This window comes from Erigeron canadensis, chromosome 1, assembly GCF_010389155.1.
Source record: "Erigeron canadensis isolate Cc75 chromosome 1, C_canadensis_v1, whole genome shotgun sequence".
NCBI classification, from domain to species: Eukaryota; Viridiplantae; Streptophyta; class Magnoliopsida; order Asterales; family Asteraceae; genus Erigeron; species Erigeron canadensis.
In genome coordinates this window covers 43,207,130-43,229,324 of record NC_057761.1, presented here as the reverse complement: position 1 = coordinate 43,229,324, position 22,195 = coordinate 43,207,130, and the positions used below count along the sequence as shown (strand labels likewise).

Sequence of the window (22,195 nt, the reverse complement as noted above, 5' to 3'; positions counted from 1 at the left end):
CTTGGATCCATATACATCTTGGTTAGCGCGAGTGCATTGGTATTGGATGTTTTCTACCTTCAATATACATTTGTAGGTCCTGACAATGAATTGGGTTATCGCTTCAGTTTTTTAGCTGGAAAGTTTTTTACCTTCGAGGTAGATATGATCTGTAGTCCATGACTATTGCCATATATAATCTATCTGCAAAAATGGAAACCATGGTGGCAGCTGCAAAAATGCATTGCGAAGATGTCAGTGCTACCAGTGTTTAATCGAACAAACGAGTTATTTAAATAGCACACATACAGCCAGTTAGTACTTAGATAAAGATACATTTTTATTTAATTGTGTATAGTTAACAATACTAAATGTCAATCCAATCTCGAAATACGATATACGAGATGACTTCAAAGGTAAAAGCTTTGGAAACAAAAAAAAAGAGTAAAAACCGGTAATAAGAGATTTTGATGTTCCCACATCGGCGATGTGAAGAGTGAGTTATACAGAGGGAGAGAGAGCAACAGGAAAGTCACTTACCTGGACAAGGTCAATGATCATGACCTAGGTTGGTGAACTCCATTGAATTGAGGAGGTGGCCTAAGGTCGAGCCTACCATAATTTGTTATGGGGGTTGACCGTTCACACAACCCCCTTCAATTCGCAGTCTAACATCCATTGTTTTTCGGTAAAATGCTACTTTAGCCATGGCAAGCAAACACATTCCTCATAGGCTAATAGCCAATGATACACAGACCACAACTTTTGGCCTACTGCATAGTATATTTCCATTAAAACCTCCTCAATATCATCTATAAAAATTAGTAATAATAGATCCCTGTATTTTGCTTGTATCACGAACCAAACTACTCCAGCTCCTTCAATCACATACAAAGTACCAGCTTTGAACTATTTACCAATCGATCATATTTGTCTAGCCCCATCATTTATAGTATCACAAGAAACAAAAAATTAGAGAGCATGGTTGCCTATTCAGACAGCGAGAAATGGAGCTTAAAGGAAAACCATTTGTGCTACTTACAGTTATTCAACACACCCAATACCAATGCAAAACTAAAGTACATGTATCTATATACAACCATAATCAGAAACCCTTGATGACCTACCACATAAACACCTGACGCTAATTAGGCTAAGCAACAACTTTTTCTACATAAACTGATTTAGATGATTGTTTTCCGTATTCATTACATCACTTTGAGAAGTTGAGCTTGCTTCATTCTCCAGACCTTCGCGTTCAGCCTGCATTATAAAAACCAACCTTGTAAATGAATTGTCACAAGAACATAAATTGATGTAATGGTGTATATAATAAAAATGCCAACAAATGTAAAAGATACAAAGAGGGCAACTTTGACCCATTTACCTAAAAGGGGCTGGTTCAGGTTATAAGTAACAATAAATGCATTAGATGCCAAAAGTAACAAATCATTTTGTAAAAATATTGGTTCTCATTTTAATGGTATGTAACAAATAATTACTTATTGAATATGAATTAATAATTAGTTTTTGACCCATCACAGCTTTAGAAATATACACAACATCTTATATGTTGAATTTATCTTTGAATTCTACACAATCACTAGTAGTAGAGACGTAGAAGATTAGAAATTCCGGATACTATAGGTGGCAAATTTAACCTGAAAAGGGTTGATCCGGGATATGTTTATCTCTAAACGGTCACGAGCAACATAAAGATAAAACACATGAAAAGAGTCGAAAGAATCAAAAGTTGGTCAAATTGTATTCTAGTCATAAATAATATATTTCTGTGATTATAGTATACACTCATAGATTTTAAATGTTTGAAATAACCGTTGCACGTCAACCCGACCTATAACGATAGTCGATAGACTACAGATTTTGACCAGAACTCAACATAACCCGCTACTCAACCTAGCCAACCTGCCATTTTGCTACCACAAATTTATAATGCTGTTATACGAAGAAGGCTTACCTTGGCCTGTCGGTATTTTTGAAGCATGCGGCGGTATTGCTGACGTGCCTGTTGAGATTCCACCATGGAGAGCACTCTTGAAACAGCTTCATCAATAGAAGCATCTACTTTTTCCTTTCGAAATACCTTAACGAAGTCTTCATCCTCACTTTCATCAAGGGCTCCCAGTTCTTGCTTGAATCCACGCAAGCCTACTCCCTTGCGACGCCACCTCAGCACAACCTTTTCAACTACACCGACGGCCCAACAGAATACCCTATAGCTTTTCCTTACCTGATGACCTCTTACGTGAGCCTGCCAAAAGTTAAAAAGGCGAGAATACGTAAGAAGATAACAAGGCTAAAAACCAATCATGCAGTCAACAAAACATTGAAAACTCAATATTGCCGGTTCCAAAACACAAATCCAAACAGCCCCTCGTACTGTGAAAACTTTTTCTTAAAAGAAGTTGAAGGGAGAGGCGGTAATTTTGACTCATTTAGTTTTGAATGGGTCAAAGGTGATTGTATTAATCTCCCAAGTAGATTAAAAAGGTCAAATGGGTGGGTTGGAGGTACCAAAATTTGTATATTTTGGGCATAGAACCTCCTAAGTTGCTTTACCATATGTGATTTACTAGGAGGTACAGGTGACCATGCATGTGATTATGAGTGAAAAGACATAGGAAGGATACCTGTATTTTCACTACTTTCTGGCGAAGTGCGAGGAAGTCCTTCCGGCCTTTCCACCCTCGGTATTTCTTCTGAATAGACAGAGCCGCATTATGATCATTGCCATTTCGAAAAGTAAACTTCGATGCTGCCGAAAGTCCCTCAATGTCACTTGGAAGTATACCATACTCATCTCCACTACCATATGCATTTGATTCCTTTTGTTGCCTTCTCCTAAAAGAGTGTGCCCTAAAAGCAGATTGTATACGTGCAGCAGCCTGGGTTGTATTCCTAATAGCAGCTAAAGTGTCCTTAAGAGAGAGATCCTCATTTGTAATAAGATTTAGCTTTGAGATACTATCGACTGCTGCTCTTTCAGCTTCTATATCAGCAGAAGTTCTGGAAAGTTCAGTTTGTTGTAGCTGGAGGGATGGATGACTGGTTAACGACATTTCTGAAAGATAACCAGCAAGCCCTTTGTGTCCACAATTGGCAGCTACAGAAGCTGGAGTTTGACCAGTTGGGTCTAGATGACTGGGATCAGTGATTGCTCCAGCAGAAGCACCGGATGCTAGGAGTTCAGCTACCATCTTCTCCCTGTTATAACCGATCAAAAGAAATCAATTGAAGTATTGCAGCAGTTACACACATACACATATATCCATAATGTGCAATACAGAAGATTCCACACATATAAATATAAATTGTATATATATACTTATATGTTGAGTAAGCCATGTTAGGAGCTGAGTCCTGCCTCAAGAAACTCTTAATATGGACTATAATAAATAAGAACAGTAAATGCATGAATCTACTTGAATAGTTGAATGATCATATATAATTTAATAGAATGCAGATTCAAATTCAATTTAACTATTCTATAACAGAAGTGCAATTTAATTGTGAGTTTGTAACTATCAGTGACCAAATATCTTTTAGGAAGTCTTGTACATAATCACTTAAGTGGATCCCTTGCAATGCAAACTTCTTATACTATTAGTGTTCTGTAGAGGTGGCAAAAATGGTGGGTTGGGTACCCAGGTTACAAATGGATGAAACAAGGGTGATGAGCAACACTTCTCGTCTAATATTATTGGATCGTTTTATTAGTAACTAGTGTGTGAAATATGATTACAAAAGTTATATTATGTACAACAGCCTGGGAGGTCGAATGCATCAAGAAGACCTATCGGGAGATAATCAATTCCGCAGACCAGTGGAAATGATCTAGTCATGGTGGAATTACAGTTTTTAATATTCTTCTTTCTATCTATTTAATCATCACAAAAGATTAGAAATATATATAAATATAACAACTACCTTCCGAATCGAGCTGCCCAGTGAAGGGCAGTCCAGCCATTAATGTCACGGAAGTTGACACCGACTCCAGAGTTAAGAATTGGGGGCAAAGCCCATCCAAATCCCAACCCAGAAATCATATGTATCACCCCTTGTTCTCTTTTGGACAAGGCTGGAACATCATTCTTACCCAACACTCTAGAAGAAAGCCATTGTTGCAGCTTGTCTTTTAGAAGTTCTTCCAGAAGCCACTCAGTTGCATTAGATGATGCCAAACTTCCATCTAAAAGAGCCTCAAATATTTGAGCCCACGAGTCTTCACCAGCCATTGAACCAGTCAGGTCAATTTTTGGCTTTCCATTTTGAATAGAATGATCAGACAGTAGCATTTGCACGAATTTTACAAGCAACAATAGTTCTTCAGAATTTCTAGATTTTTTATCCGTTGGGTCATTATGGATGTAAGTGTTTGGTTTATCACGGAACTCAAACTCTCTGATTTCACTACTAGACTCTCGGTTGCCAGAGGTGATACAAAGAGTAACTTTTCCAGGCAAAGAAGGAGGAGCATAACAACAGAGGACTCCGTCTTGAATAATCTCAACAGGAACTTCAGTGTCACCAAACATACAGTACCATTCTCTTCTGGACTGGTCTTGTGTGAAAGTCCCAATAACCAGTACCTGCATCAATATATATGTACGTAGGTAAGCATCTTATCATTCTTATGAAACTTGTATTCAAATGTGAGTGGCGAAGGTGGCCAAAGAAAACAACAAATTGGAGCCAGTTTCCCCGTTCTTTTTCCATCTTCCTATTTCTATGTTATTTTTGCTATAATATTAATGACTCTGACAGAACACACATGTAACAGGAAAACATGTATTGTTGTGGTGTACTAAACTAACAAACAACCAAAAGAATATACACAAGTAACGTATAATAGCCATCTTTATATTAATAAAAGACAGCTGGCTTAAAAGTCAATTAACCAATCAGAAACCTTAATGTATTAAAATTAGATTTTGCTTATATAATAAACCAAAAGAATAAAATATAATCAAGACCAGTCCGTTGGCTTTGCATAAATTTTATAAAAAAATATAAGCATAAATAAATGTCCCCAAAATATGTGTGGATGTCCTCAAAATCTTTTTGTTAAGAGAAGAACACGTCGCCATCATCTACCCAATTCACCATTAGCATTCTTATATCATATTTCCTCACATGTAAGTTTAAGTATTATGCTTCATGAATAATGAAGTTATAAGAAATGGTTTAGGATGAACACTTGATGCTACGAGCCTACACGTTTGATGTTCCAATGCTATAGAAACCTTATATTACTTATATTCTAGTGATAAAGGAGAGGATTTAAATTTGTATTAGCGTTGTTCCAAGATATCATAAATATTTATTAAAGGAATATGCTAATTATGGTCCCAGGGGCTGTCATTAAAGTGCATAAAAAAATTGTACCTTCCATATCAAAATTCCAAACCTCATATTCAATGATAAAAAGTACATAAAGGTCGTTTCTTGGTTTTATCCGACTGAAGTGGTGGCAAATAAGTTCATTCAAATTGAACTTGGCTTTATCTTCACCTTCAATCTAGATATGTGCGTTAATCTTCTTTTCAGGCATATAGTTTGGACATATGTATCATTTTTCTAATCTTAAACTCTAATGGTAATAATTTTTATTTGCAAATTGATATAAAAATTTATATCATATTATCAATCAAGAAAAGTGTTATTAATACACTTGAATTTTAATTTTACCAATAATTGAAAATAACTAATGGGTTAGTTTGCGACACACTAATTGTGAAAATGTTATAAACAATCCATGTATTAACACATGTCTAAAGGGAGGATCTGCAGGTTGGGTATTAGAATGAGAAACCACATTGACCTGCAGACCTGATTGGCCCATAGTAGTAATCATTAAGAAAATTTAATTTGTTAATGATTAGTTAATTTTGTTTAGGTCACTGCACCCATCTAAAAACAATATGATGAAAGGACGGATTTTGAATTATGGGTTAGTTCGCGACATAACATCTGCAACCATCATGAAGGAACAAACAGAGACACCTGAGGAGTACATCCTCATATAATATCAAAGATACCTTTGTTGGCTCAGATGCATAACCCCATTCAGGGAATATCTCACGAATAGTAAATTTCTGTTCTTGTGCAATTGTCAGACTTGAATCTGATTCAAGAGGCATTCCATTTTGTCCTTGCTCAAACAACGTTGAGTAGAAGTCTGGGTAACTTTCAGACAAATTTCTTGAAGTATATGCAGGAAATTTGAATTCTTCAAGTTCATGAGGCAGTAATACAGATGCTGGAGATGGCATTGAGTTAACACATGGTTCAATATACATGGTTGAGACTTGAGAAGATGCATTATAGAATATGAAAATATACAGTGGGGATAAAATGCTAGACTTACAGTTATGAATTGCATCAGTATATCCAGCATTGTGTTTTTCTTGCTGTTTCAGTGGGTCTCTTCTTGGTTGAGGTAGAAGTTTTCCCTGCTTAGTCATAGATAATTAATAAAAACACATCAAATAAGTGAATCTAGAAACACATTAGCAACAAGGTTTCAAGTGGTGGTATTATAAGGTTATCAAGTCTATGACACAATACCAGTTGACAATAAACTTCTCAAAGACGACGACCAATATAAACTTACATTTTTGTCTGAAGGATAATCTTGATTCCTTTGTGAACCATCACCTACTGCATTCCCATTGTATTTTATCACATCATTCCAAACTGAATCTTGCTGACTTGTAATGGAAAATCCACCCTCTGATTGTTGCTGGTATTGATGTGGTCTCACATACCCACCTACACATTCTTTTTACAATTAGTTTGTGTTCACCTTTAACCAAATCATAGTAAACAAACAATATAGATGAGGAATACTAATAGGTAACCAGAAAAAAAATCTAATTTCAACCAATTTACTTATGAATGGGTCAATATGGGTTGTATATTATTCTGAAACAGGTCAGACGGGTCAAATGAAAGCTAGAAGTGGATGGTCTAAATGCTTTGGTAGCCTTCCTATGTATGGTTTAGTTACATACAACCTCATATTGTTTTGTTCAGATATTTAGAGATATGTAGATTGATCTTGTAACACTACTGTCATTGTAATCATAGACTCATCGTTTTTGCATTGATCATCTATACAAGAAACTAAAAAATGGACAAAAAATTGCTTGTGGGTCAACCGAACCGAACCCTGCCCATCTCGACTTGTACTAAAACATAGCTTGTTTCAACCTTAACCTGTTTTGACCCATAATCCAACACACCCTTGCCACTTCTACTTATAAATAGCTGCTGCCCGTAAATTAGTTGGCCTTACTAACATAGGCATTGGTCAATTAGTTTTAAGATATATGAAACAAAAAGAGACTAATGCTGTGACAGCCATGAGAACTGAACAAAAGAAATAAACCTGGATATTGCTCAGATACATAATTGTTTAAATCCTCTTGCATCCCTCCGGATCCGTCATAATTTAGCTCGTTAACTGAAAATCCTAAATGATTTGAAATCTCGTTTTCACTATAAAATGCACTGAGGTCTTTCAAGTTATCCTCGCCCAAACTTAACTGCTCCTCTATCCGTCGCAACGCCTGATCAATTTCAAAATTAGGTGAACGGCCAATATCCTCTGTTCCTTCATTTAGACTGAAAGGACTTGTTCCATTAGACTTAGTAACTACATCCGAACTAACTTCTATAGAACTGGGACTGGAAGTGCTATCATAAGGCTCACGAAATTGGCTGAAAGCACCAACAGATTGAGCAAATGGAGAAGCATAGGAGCTGGAACCCTGAATAAGTGCAGAAGATCCTGTAGAAAATGTTGACATTGATCCAGGACTATGTCCACTCTGCAAATTTCAATTACATTACTTTTAATATGTGCATGTGTACATGTTAAAACTAAAGTAGCCTCTTGTCCGTATTTGTGTGTTTATATATATTTGTATGAAATGGTAAAGCAGCTTCTTGCATAATAGTTCAGGCTGCAAAAGATTTGGGTGGGCATGCATAATTTCATCCAGCTAGTGTGCAAAGCAGCTCTTATTTGTAAATGAGAATACACATTAGCCAGTTTAACCCAAGTGCATAAACATGCAAGTGGATATATTCGTTGTGGAGATCTTTAGAAATAGATACTAGATTTTAGGCACGTGTCTAATACACGGGGCTTACGACGTTATTAATATTGGATGTTAATTTATAATAGTTTAAAATTTAATATACTATTTTATGTAATAAAAACTTGATCTATATATCCACTCTTTGAGTTTTATATTGAAATACTTTTTAAAGATATGTTCATTGAAGTTGTTTACCGTGACATGCTTAGCAATATTTGAATTTTACAAAATATAATATGTCCATCAAAGTTGTAAATTGTGACATACTAAGCAATATTTGAACATTAAAAAATCATAATTGGTCACTATCATTTTATTTGCTTTATTGTATCACATGGTGTATTACATTCTAATTTTACACTATTGGAAATAATATCTTATCTTTAGATGAAAGATATATTTATATGATAGAACATATTATTGGATATATATTAGTTAGAGTTAAATGCAAGAATGGTCCCTGTGGTTTGTCGGTTTTTGCAAATGCAGTCCCTCTCTTGAATTTTTAGCAACGATAGTCCCTGAAGACATGTTCCAGTTGCAACAGCAATCCCTCTCTAACGAATCCGTTAATTAATGTCGTTAAGTTTCCCATGTGAGTAGCACGTGAGGGGTATTAATGTCTTTCCATCTACACAAACCTAGGGATGTTCAAAACTATCCATATGCAAACCTGTTATCCGTAAATCTGATCCGATTTTCTTCAAAAAGTCGGATATCCTATATTTCAGACTTAAATTCGGATAGTGACTTTTGAAAAAGTTTAAGAATCTCAATATTTTTTTTCTTAAATCCGAAAATATCTTAAAATGTCAAAAAAACATATCGAAAAAGATTATTTTCAATATCCGAAAATATTCTCAACTTTACGAAAATATCTGAAACTTAATCTCAATATGAAAATATCTAGGATACTTAATTTTTTTCTAAAATTTGGATACTTCGGATATCCGAAAACTTTGAATATCCAAAATTTTGAATATGTTCGGATATTGAAATCCTTCATCCGAGATTTTGAATATCCGAAATTTTAGGGGGATATGCAAGTTTTAGCTATCCGATTTTTGAATATTCAAACTTTCGCATAGTGAATTTCAATATCCAAATTTTTCGGATATTCTTGGATATTTTCGAATGCACGAGATTTTCAAAAATCATCATCTGGATCCGAAATTTAGGATATCCGAAGTTCGAATATCCGACTTTTCAGATAAAATCAGACCAGATTTTCATATTACAGGGTCGGATATAGGATACCTTTGAACACCCTATGTTTGTGTAGGTGAAAGGACATTAGTACCCCTCACGTGCTACTCACATAGAAAACTTAACGACACTAATTAACGGCTCCGTTAGAGATATATTAGTTATTATTAGTTACTATTCACTATTAGTTATTATTCTATTTGATATATATATATATATATCTTATTATTCTATTGGATAAATATTAGCTATTATTCTATCAGATATATATTAATTATTATTATTTATTTATTATATTAAAATTATTGGGTAAAAACATTTGTGATGAAAAAAAATGTAAATTAAAGTCAAAATTGAAAACAAAAGTCAATTTTAAGAAATCAAGAGTTGTGATTGGTCAACAAGTTATTAGAGCAACTATGCTTTAGTATAATAAAAGATTGATAAAAGGGAAAGTATTTTGTCAGAATTTCAGCTTTCTCTAGAAAATACGAGACTTACCATGGTTATATCTCTGTAATGAACAAGTACAATGTGATCCATTCCCCTACCACCACAAGATCGAACACGTAAGTCTATCAGCAAGCCCATAAAGGGTATTTCGGATCAATTGTCAATTGAGATAGAAACAATGTGGACCAAATGCTCATAAAACTAAGTTAGCTATAACATAACTACACAAGGCAATGGTTTGTGCGATAAGCGAACCCATAAAGAGATGACAGATACTCACTGATCCAACATCCAATAACTACGCCTCTGAAAGTTCGGATCCAGCTCACCATGTGCATAATAACAGTTTAGAGCTTCAACGTTTCCTACCTATACGAAAATAATTGTACATTGGGTTAACGGGCAGATGAATTGAAAATTAAGAAAAATATAGCTACACTCACATAGGGAAAATAGAGATGAAAGTACAACTCATCAGGTCATAATGCTACAATCAAGTTTCTCATTATTGTCACATATTTAGCATTGCATCAACAAGCAACTTCTATCAATAGAATGAATCAGAGGGTGTTTTGTTTATGTGCAAATATCATGCACCTAGGAACCTGAGTTGTTACCTAAAATGTACCAACCCTTAAGAAAATGTCTAATACCAAATTAGAAAGTCTAAAGTGTCCGACTATATAGAGCAAACTTAATTGTTGACTGGTTCACTAAGTCTTACAAGCATTTAGGTTCTTACACAATTTTTTGACTTATTTCATTCTTTGGAAAGAGAGCTTCTATACAGTTGAAGCTTATTTACATAAGAACTTGGAAAAGATCCTAACCTCAATCACACCCACATTTGACTCCTAAATACAAGAACTATAACCATGAGATCAGAACGGATAACTGAAAACCTTTAGACGTTCATGCGCTTCCCCAACAGTTCTTCCATCCTTTTTCCTCCTCCAACTATGACCATCTTTGCGAAAAAACCGGAGGACCCTCTTGTTGAACAGAAACAAAGAGCCACCTGTAAAAGTATTGAATCAACAAGATAACAGAAATATCAGCAAGCTAGTGTAAGACACATATCTTCTCAACAAACTGATGACCAGAGTAAAATTGAAAACATTACTGGGTGGCTTCTGAGGAGGCTCATGGGTAAGCTGGCTTTCTTCATAATTCTGCAGTATGAAAAGCACCTCCCCCGGCTTTAACCACCGGATTTGTGCTTCTCGAGAAAGATCTGTGATGTTATACCCTGAAAAATATAACAAAAAGGTAAGATACACAATCTCAGAGTCATGATTGTGGTCTCATATTGATAAAACCCTTAGAGTGGGTTATACACCTAAAGAAATAACAGAGAGAGAGAGAGAGTTTGTTGCCAATTTCGTCACTAATTTCCAAAACAAACATTACAAGAATTGAATAGGCAGAGAACCAAGAACACATCTACCCATGTTTCCTTATTCTTAGGAGTATGCAACCACTTCCTACATTACTTTACGACAAGCAAAAAGTAAAACAACTAAATTAAACATGCATAATATATATAACCCATGCAAAAATAGCAAAGAAATATCGTCCATCTTCCTTGCAGTCTAGTAGAAATTTGGGCTCCCACGGTTGGACACTTATCACATATAGACCCCAAAAGTTATTGGTAGATTATTGATTATTTGGGGGTTTTTGCGTAGCAGTGGCCCATTGGTAAGGTCTTTGAACTTGGGGAATTCCACCGGGTTCGAGTCTCACTTCCTAAATTTGTAAGGGTGGGGGATGGTTTTCGAGAATTCTGGGTTCCATCCAGGCATTGTTTGATGATTGGTTGACAACTTGATACCCTAAACATCTTTAATAAAACATACAATAGTTTATCTTTAATCAAACATACAATCATTCACCAAGTTTATTTTGGTATTAGGGCCTTAAATGGATTAACCCTAAAATAATTGGCCAGCCTAACCCTAAGCGGCCACCTTGTCACAAATATAACCAGCCTCCGCCTAACCTAGTCGGCCACCTTGTCACAAAACAGCCGCACCCTGCTGTTTTCTGTCGTCGTACATCCAACCAATCCTTCTGTTTCCTGCCGCTGCATTCCACCACAATGGCCGCCACCCTTTGTTGCCTTTACTACACAAGAAAAGACGGCCTTGTTGGAAGTTTAGCCCTCTTGTACTTTAACTACCGAATCGAGAACTCCACAAAATCCTTGTGACTTCGAACTCCAAGATAATTCAAAAACCAATAGTTTATAAATGTTTGATAACAATTATATACTACAAGATTTACTAGTCGAATTACACGTAGCTGACAGCTTCTACAACACTTTTAATTAATGTTGCTTTTGTATCAAGACAAGTTTGGGTTTACTTTGTCAGAACAATGCTAGAACCGTTCCTCATAACCAATAGTTTATTTGGCTCACCCTGACATCACATTTGCACTCAATAAAGTCTGCTAGTTTATGAACTCCCAACCGAAAATCATTGGTCTACTGTCAAAAATATTCTTCGATATTTACATGGTTATTCCTCCTTAGGGTAGATGTATTAAGTGTACCTCTAACGCTTGACTTCATGCATATACCAAAAATACATTTACTGTTGTCAATGCCTATTCAGGGCACATTAGGCCAGGGGATATGCAATAGAACTTTTGCTCCAATCTCGTCTCATGGTCTGCGTACAAGGAAAGAGTTGTCGCTCCGTCATTTACGGAATCAGAATATATTATAAAGCTCTAGTTCACCGAACTACATGGCTTCAGTATTTATTGAGTGAACTTTGGGCTTCTATCAAAACAGCTTCCACATTTGTGGTGTGACAGCTTGGTGTCTACATACTTCTCTGCAAACCCGGTGTTCCATACTCGCACCAACCACGTTGAGATGGACTTTCATTTTGTTCGCAAAAAGGTAGCCCAAGGAAAACTCCTTGTCAAATTTATCTCCAGCAATGAGCAATGATCAAATCGTAGATATCTTCACAAAGCCATTATCATCATAGCGATTCACTACTACGGTCCAAACTAAGCCTTGCACCTCAGCCTTAACTTGCGGGGAAATATTAGACAATTAGACATATATTCATACATTTTGTAAGAATTGGAGAACCAAGCCAATGAGTTGGTGGCTCATTGGTGAGGTCTTTGACCTTGGGAAAATCCACCGGGGTTCAAATCCCACTTTCTACATTTGTATGAGTGGATTATTAGGGGGGTTTTCGAGAATCCTGGGTTTCATCCCAGGCATGTGTGGTTCGAGCTCCGCATACTGCCCAATTGGATGTCACTGTGGTGTCTCGAATACTAACTGAACTACTAACAACTAACTCGCTATTCAAAAAAAGAAAAAAAAGAATTGGAGAACCAAAGTGTACACGTATTGTCTATATATTGTACTCTAATCAGCCTTACTAAGACATAAAACCTTTCACCAAGTTTTTGTTTTTTTTTTAACTTTATTCACCAAGACACTGGCAATATGGCAAAATAAATGTTGTTCACATGATAATAGTGGAACTGAAATAGGTCAAATATCTACATATAACATTTACCATTTTTTATCTTATATACATATGTAGCTATCTTAAAAAAAGTGGCAGTGATGCAAGTATGCAACTCCCTGACCATCAGACACATGTGCGAGAGACGGTAACAACCCAATCAAGTGATAGCCTATCCTTAATCGCCAAAAGCACATCAGTTGTTTGAAAACACACTCCTCCCAAATGATGCTTGTAATATAACTATACAACTAAATATCAAGCATGTTTTACTTAAGAACCTTCACCTAATTCCTTAAATCCTTGCATCTTTGAACATTATCTATTGGAAATTGATTACTAACTATCACACACATAAGCCTTAAGTTCTACATCAATAACATTGATCCTAATATCTTTCAACACACACACACACAAAGTTGATATAAAATTCAGCAAAAGTCGACAACAAACTTTCCACAACTGAGCATTATTAACTGATTGGGATTACAATAGAAATTAGAAAGCGGTTGAAACCTATAGATACAAATATGTGTGCTTGTGTGTCTGTATAAGAAAGTAACACCCAATGTTGTCTTTCACGAGTTTTAGGTGCTTCCTGTTTCTACCATAGGTAGAAAAAGGACCTTCAGCCTTGTTGGGCATCAGGATCGAACCCATGACCTCTGCTTTCAAAGGCAAGGGATCTAACCTAGTTGGTTTGCTTGTAAGTCTATGTATCTTACAATAATAATAAAAGAGCCCCCTAAAATCATTTTCTAAAAAACCATGACCCTTAGATGAAAAGCAATAATAAATTCTATCCTTTAGATTATTTTGCTTACCTCATCTTTCATTTTTAGATTTGCTTATTAAATTATTAAAATTAATATCATGTTAAATTACATTACCCTTAAATGTGCTAAATGTTTTTGAAACGAACTATATACATATGTTCAATAACCAGTTCACACTTTTGGGGTTAATTTTCTAACAATATTAATACAAGAAAGAACTTTATCGACTTTTTTTTTATCAAGTCAATAATGGATACATGACTTAGTTATCAAATAATTTTTTTTTTCATATATATTTTTCATCTTATTATATGAATCAATCAATCTTATTTTATATCTTGATATGTTATGAAAACCATATTCTAAAGCTTTATCTTACTATATTATTAAAAATGGAATCATAAAAGAGGCTTTTATCCCCAATTTTATGTATAGTTTGATTTGTAATTAAAGAAAATTAAATATCACATTTTAGATATAGTTTTGTATATTTGATAGTTTTGTATGTTACAATAAAATATATAAGTATAAAATTGAATATAAGGTTGTTCGAAACTTAATCTTAGGTGTGGACCCTTCTCATTCTAATTTTTTAATATTTTTTTTAATGAATAAATGTTTGGGCCCCATGAATTTTATGGATTAAAAAATTAGTATGTGAGTGTTCAACACCTAAACTTAAGTATCTAACAACCTTATATTATCATTCCCAAATATATAAACCCTCTTATATAATCATGCTATTAATAATAAAAATGTCATTTGTTTATTTTTTTAATTGATATTAACAAATCAAATCCTACATATGGATGATAATTATTTTTGAGTGAGGATAATTAACAAATTAAACTATCAATAATGATACTCAAAAACAGGGTCGTCTCTTGATTTATAGACATAGGTAGAGCTGAAATTAAGGCCTATTGGCTAGACATATCGAATCAACGTACATAAACTAATCTTTTTTAAAATGACGATAAATATTATATTGATTAAAATAATAAAAGCTATTGTATAATTTTATATATATATATTTTTTTTTTTTTGCAAAATCTACTATTAAAAAATTTTATCTAAGGACATAAAAATGTGAATTAATGTTGCAAGATCTAATATGAGATCATATATCCGATGTGTAAGAGTGTTGTTTCTTATAACTTTGAGACAACGACAAACTAAGTATTCATTTCCGTCCATCAAAGTGTTGTTTTGATATTTATACCTTTTAACTTTACGACAATAACGTAAATATTTCTTTTTTGATACAATAATAGTTACATAATTTGATATTGGACTCTTATACTTAATACAAAATACTATATGATAATTATTTGTTTTTTTAACATGTAATGGATCTAACTATAAATATACATTATTACAAAAAACATCAATGTAATAAATTATATAACTTAAACCGCGTATTACGCAGGTTTATAATCTAGTAATATATATTATAAGGGGACAATCAAATAAGAACAGTCTTAAAATAAGAACACGGTGATAACAATTAAAAACTACATTTTGATGCATTAAAAGTCCATAAAACTAACATAGTGCATAACTAATTATCATTATCCGTGTTTAACAAGATATTGATCCGTCAAAATCGAAAAAATCACGTTTTTTGTTGGATGCATCATTTTGATGAATATGCATCCAAGATGGATGCACAAAACAGAAAACGTGATTTTTCGATTTTGACGGATCAATATCTTGTTAAACACTTAGATAATGATAATTAGTTATGCACTATGTTAGTTTTATGGACTTTTAATGCATCAAAATGTAGTTTTTAATTGTTATCACCGTGTTCTTATTTTAAAATTGTTCTTACCGGAGTGTTACCCATATTTTATATATATATATATATATATATCAGGAATTTAAAGTCTACATATTCAGAAAACTTAACTCTAGATAATCAGAAAATCTAGCTTTATATGTATAATCAGAAAACTAAGGTCTATATACATATATATATCGATATCGAAGCCTATAGATACAAGCACCAGCGCATAAAATATAGATACAAAAATGTAACTTCAGTTAATAATAACTAACAGAAAAAAAAAAAAGTCAAAGTCAAAAATCAAAATATCTAACCTGACGTCATCACCAGAGTGGGCGAGTGATTCAGAATCCTACAAAATATACGGAGGTTTGAATTGAGCTGTGAACACCTAAGAAAGTGAATTTACGCCTGAGATAAGATCTGTGACGGAGAAACTATGATCGCTGATTTCAGTAAAAAGTACAATTCAGCTGAAAGTTCGAGAAGTGACGGAAAAACACATATAATTATATAAATATGTTATATATAACATATAGATATAGATAGATAGTATGTTGTAGAGACGGTGGTTGTTGGAGTTGGTCCGGTGGAAGCAAGTAGTCTGGAAAGTCCAGGGAAGCTCCTCGGGAAGGAAGAAGTTACAGTAGCGTCAAACAAGATATATAAATTATTGATAGTGGTGTTAGTTACAACTAATTTTTATGGTCTTTTTTAGATGAGATGAAATTAACTATCTATAATATTAACTACCAATAGAATAAAACATGGTTTAAGATTTCATTGATCGACCCATGATGTTTTAGTGGGGAGGACTCGGAATATTTAAGGGGGTGTTTGGTAGGGTGGAAATGGAATGAGAATCACTTCTTTTGTTTGGTTACACAAGAGAATGGAAATAAAGAGGTAGAAGGGGGAATCATTTTCATTCTCATGATTCCTCCTAAAATGGTAAAGAATGGTGAGAATGGAATCAAATTACCTTTTTTTTCTTCTTTTCTCATGTATTTAATTATTAATTTTAATTATTTATATTATGATATTATAATTAGTTTTTGTTAAAAAAAAATTCATATTAATTTATTTTGGTCAAAAGTTATCCAAGATAATCAACCTTGAAGACTTAGATCAATTATGTAACCAAACTTTCGTTCGTGAGGTTAAAGGCTTGTAAAATTGGTTTAGATTCAAAGATGCGTTTAAAATAAGTATGATAAATCAAGATTATGTCGACTTAAACAAAAGAAGGTAGTCAAAAGATTTCGCAAATAACTATATAATCAAATATAAGATAGATTAAGCAAGATAAAGAAAGATAAACGTAAATAAATGCGGAAAATAAAGAGAAAGGAACAAAGTACATCGAGATTTGTTATCGAGGAAAAGCCCTTAATCCTTTATGGATTGCCGGCATAAAAACCCCGGGAGGAAGCAATCGTCCATGCCTTGTTCTTTTATTAATGGTGTAAATTGGTTACAATGATAGAGCGACTTGATCGATCTTTCTAAGTAAAGAATAGTGTGTTGGTTGTTTATAAGTATGAGCAGAGAAAATAAGCAAGTATATATGTGAGTGTGTGTAACGTTGTATATCCTATGATCGATCAGGTCCTCGTTTATATAGAGCAGCCTAGTAACTAATTTTCCGAAATTACTGGTCTTCATCTGGTGAACGTTGGAACATATCTTGACTGATATTGTAGCCGTTTGAAGATATTCTCCTCATGCTGAATTCCTCTTGAAGTCCAATTATGATGCTGGACTAAGTCTTTTTTGCGTGTTGATCAAATAAGACATGTGTTGAATCTCTTTTGTACCATTAGAGATATTTCCCTTGTGATAAATATCAAGTTACCTGCATAATATTCTCATAGAAACAATACTTGAAGTTTATCGTTAGTAATTCGTCAAGGCGTGTCAAGATCCTAAAGGTCCATGATCTTGAGATCCCAAGATAATGAAACCTGAAATTTCACCCATAACATAATTTGTTTATTTTTTATATTTCTCTTATTATGATTCTCTGTTGTTATCAAACAATGTAATTATTCTCTTTCCAAATACTCATTCTCTTTCCTACTATTTTCATTCTTTATTACATTTCCATTCTCAATGATTCCCTCTTACCAAACGCCCCCTTAGCTCGATTCGAAAAGTTTTATAACATTGTTTATAATAGTATTTTTACTTAGGTGTTGTCCCGAGAGAAAAACAAAACTCTAGTTACAAAAGTTAACATTAAGCCGAAAAATGAAATTTGCGTGACAAAAGTTAAGAAAACAAAAGTTGTGGTCAAAACTAAAGAAAATGAAATTTTGGTAAAAAAAATTAGAAACCAAAAGTTATGTGGTAAAAGGCTTAAGAAACTCCGCTAAATACCTTTTTATAACTACCGTTAGTTAATCAAACATAACGATCGTTAAGGCCGTCAATTATTTTGGTTGTGCAACAACAACTTATACCTTATGCATTAAGGGGTTGTATTTTTAGCTATAGTACAACCCTCTCACAACCCAACTTTACTTTTTAGTATATATAAATAATTATGCAAACAACAATGATTTTTTTTAATTAATCAAAACATTATTATTTTTACTCTGCGCAATATGTTATCATTTTCTTATAAAAATATTTGGTTTGAAATTAAACTTCGTCCGACACCTCTCACACTTTCCAATATTCTAATTTTGTCGTCGCATCGCGCAGACATTCATGTAGATTATATTAGGTATATACTTATGAACAAAAAAAAGATAAAATGGGTGGTAACCCCCTGTATCATATATCATTTTGGTACCTAAAGCGTACACCATCTTAATATATAAAAAACTATTGTTATTTAGATATTTAGAATGAAAATTGTTATATAATTTAGCATATGAATAGTATTAATATTAACCAACAAGATAAAAAGGTAATGCTAATTATTCACTAACCAACTAACACGTTATTTAAAATATATATATATATATCTCTTATATAAATAAAACAAAATTGTTTCTAGAAGCTTTTTTCCTATGTGTCATTCCAACATTTTTTCTTAAGCTATTTTTAAAAAATATATGATGTCATAATTGTTTTTCTTTATTTTCAAAAACTCTTTAAGCTCTTTATTTTCTACAAATTATTTTTCTTAAGTTCTTTAATTTTAATTTTATATCTACCATTGATTTATGTTAGTTACTTTTTACTTTTTCATCACCCTAATCAGTTTATATATTAATTTTCATCTTTATAAGTATATTGTTATCTCCATATCAAAAAATATACTCGTAATATATTGACAACAACAACGATACCCAATCCGGCAAAAGCCGAGTTTGGGGGAGGTAGAATGTAGACAACCTTACCCCTACATGAAGGTACAGAGGTTGCTTTCAAAATGATTTCTCGCCAAAAAGAGGCAAAAGATAGAGAGTGTAAAAATTTTAGTAACCATACATGTTGGTCAAATATCGTCTAACTACATTACAATTAGAGAAGAATAGCAGACACCACATTACACACTTTAGCGCAAAATGGACAATACATAGTAAAAAAGGCATTTAAACCTATTAAACATGTCCATGTGCATACAACAAATCAGGAATCCAACAATTACGACCAGTATGTGTAAGAACTCCCCTAAACCCCCTCCCAGCAAACCAAAGAAACAAATAGGGTTGAACCAAACATACATAAAACTCTCCTAAATTACATACATAAGTCTATATATTTGTTCGTTTTAACTTTTTAATTAAGCCGCCCGGGTTAAACCCGGGTTTATTAGTTAGTATATATATATATGATAATATTTAAAATCTATAATGTATGCTATCTAATAGAAGGGAAACCATCCTTGGATAAAGTTCAATTCTTAAAGTAGTTAGATCAAACCGATTTTATAACATTTTAAAATTTAAAATTTAGTTATGAGAGTCTTTCAATGGTGACTTTGGATCCATGAGACATGGGTTCAATCCGGAGGGAGCAAGATTTTCCCCAACTAATTTAATTGGGGGTTTCTCTCTCCATGGTGTATTGGAGGTATCGGAATGAGTAGCATTCTGGTCTGGAAAACTCCTAGCTAAGGGCAATGCAACAATCCTTCAAAAAAAAAAAACAATTTAAATATAAGCATTAACTATGAAGAGTAATTATAAAAATGAATTAATTTAATGATATGATTGTGAAAAATATTTCTTAAACTTAATATGAAGATTAAGTATATGAAAAACTGATCACTAATTTATATATATACACACAATATATAACTCTTATCCTACATATATTTAAACTCATTTAATTATATGCAAACAAGTATATCATTATATTTTTACACCTTTTGTTTACAATTCGTTAATACGATATTATGAGGCACTAGTATTTTATTTATTATATACATGTCTATCCGCATATTAAGCAAGATATAATCTAGTTTCAAAATATAAGACATATGCCAAATATTTTATAATATTAGAGGCGGAGCTAGGGGAGGGGCTAGCCGGTGCTTAGCCCCCGCCAATAACCATGTTTATCGTCGAAAGTTGCAGGCAATGCCGGAGAGAATGGCGGCTAAAAGGTTCTAAGCCACCTCCAACTAGCAACCTACCTTTATAAGACAGAAATACTTCAATGCTCTTTGGAATGTCGATGGAATCACGGAGATGCAATTTTTTATTTTAACTTGTATTAAATTTCGAATGAATTCATTTGCAGGTAAATATAACTAAATAAGTGAAGGAGATGACATGTTTTTGAGTTAAAGATAAAATGTTTCATTTTAGCCCCTTGTAATATTAATAAATCTTCTTTTAAACCTTAATATTTTAGAGTGTTTTCTATTTTACTTTGTACAAAAATCCATATCTATGTTGCTTTTCCTTTTAGCCGCTGAACATATTTTATCATATTATTCAATTAGAACTTTTTTGTATTTTATTTATAACATGCAATGATGTTTGATATTGAAGTATAAAAGCTTTTGAAGTTATAACATAGATTTTCTTTCAGGTATTCAAAAGACATAAATGTAAATATAGTTATAGTTATATATCGAGTGAAAAGAAAGAGTTTAAATATTTGGTTATATACAACAGATGACTTTATTGTTTTTTTGTTCTTATACTTCACAAGTAATGTTTAATAAATAAGATTCTTGTATGATTTCATCTAAATATCAAGTCACGCCACTAATGAGTTTTATGAGTATTAACTAATATGTACCAATGAAATAGTTGAAAGATCAATAAATTTTGGTAGGAGCATACTGTAACTATTTCGTCCCAGACATTGAGTCGAGATCAAAATTGAATCTTTCGTTATTCAGTCCCCGCCAATCTAAAATCTTGGCTCCATCTCTTTAATATAGTATAGGTTATTGAAATTATTAGTTGGTATTGTGTTTCTGTTTTTTTTTTTTTTTTTTTCAAGTTTTTGCAAAAAATTAAAGGTGTTTAATGTCGTCAAAAAATTTGTAGTTTTATATATTTGATGTCTAAAATCAAAAAATAAAAATTTTGAAATTTTGTGTTTAATACTCCAAATGTTATATTGATGTTCGAAATCAGAGAGCAAAAACTTTAATGCTTCAAGTAAAAAAACTTCAAAGTGTGTTGTTAAATTAAAAGTTTTAAATTTCACTACTAACTACTTTCCATTTGTTTCAATATAGAAGATTATATTTCTCTTAAAGGTTGCATTTGTATACTGAATTAAGTAGTGATGAACAAATTTATCCAAATTTTGGTCCTGTTTAAATTTTGGCCTAGGTGTCAAATTTCAGATAAGATTGAGACCAGTACTCATCATATACCATTACTTCAGATGAGACCAAAATCAATACTTTATTTGATTTCCAGAAACGATATCGAGTCACATGCACATCCGTAAAGCAGAAGACAACTATGTATTTATCTTAAGCTAAAATAGACTTTAATAGACTTTAACTTACTATTAAAGAAAAAAGAAAAAAAAAAAAACGTGCACAACATGCGTAATAAACAACAAATTGATTGACAGACACTTGGTCTTCCCCACTTCTTTGAAGCCCCCACAAATCCACAATGACTCGTCGGTTTTTGTTGTTTTATGGTCCACTCTCATTTCATTCTTGCCGACGTCTTCTCCCCATGTAGGATGATGTTAGGGACATTTATGATGATGCTAGAAATTTATGAGGTTTTGGTAAAGGGCAATGATATCTATCTATAATAATATACTCGTAATTAAAAAAAATAGTTGGAGGTACACTTAGACATTCATAATATCTCTCTTTTAGCTTAAAACTTCCTATTTATTAATTCTCTATTTTTTAAATATTTATTTAACAAAAAAATGACTGACCTTTAATAAAAAAATCTTTATTATTATTATCTATATATATAC

General features: G+C 33.0%; 1 protein-coding gene across 1 annotated transcript; it reads right to left on the bottom strand.

Moving 5' to 3' along the window:
- Window positions 1–951: 951 nt before the first annotated feature.
- LOC122602867 (calmodulin-binding transcription activator 4) lies at window positions 952–16,484 on the bottom strand. Its single transcript, XM_043775477.1, has 13 exons — window positions 16,144–16,484; window positions 10,888–11,013; window positions 10,667–10,782; window positions 10,045–10,133; window positions 9,813–9,858; window positions 7,391–7,832; window positions 6,614–6,771; window positions 6,368–6,452; window positions 6,039–6,259; window positions 3,928–4,589; window positions 2,631–3,204; window positions 1,958–2,251; window positions 952–1,242 (listed from the first exon to the last, which is right to left on the bottom strand). The coding sequence occupies exons 1-13, from the start codon at window positions 16,151–16,153 to the stop codon at window positions 1,150–1,152; spliced, it is 2,916 nt and encodes a 971-aa protein (XP_043631412.1). The 5' UTR covers window positions 16,154–16,484; the 3' UTR covers window positions 952–1,149.
- Window positions 16,485–22,195: the final 5,711 nt, after the last annotated feature.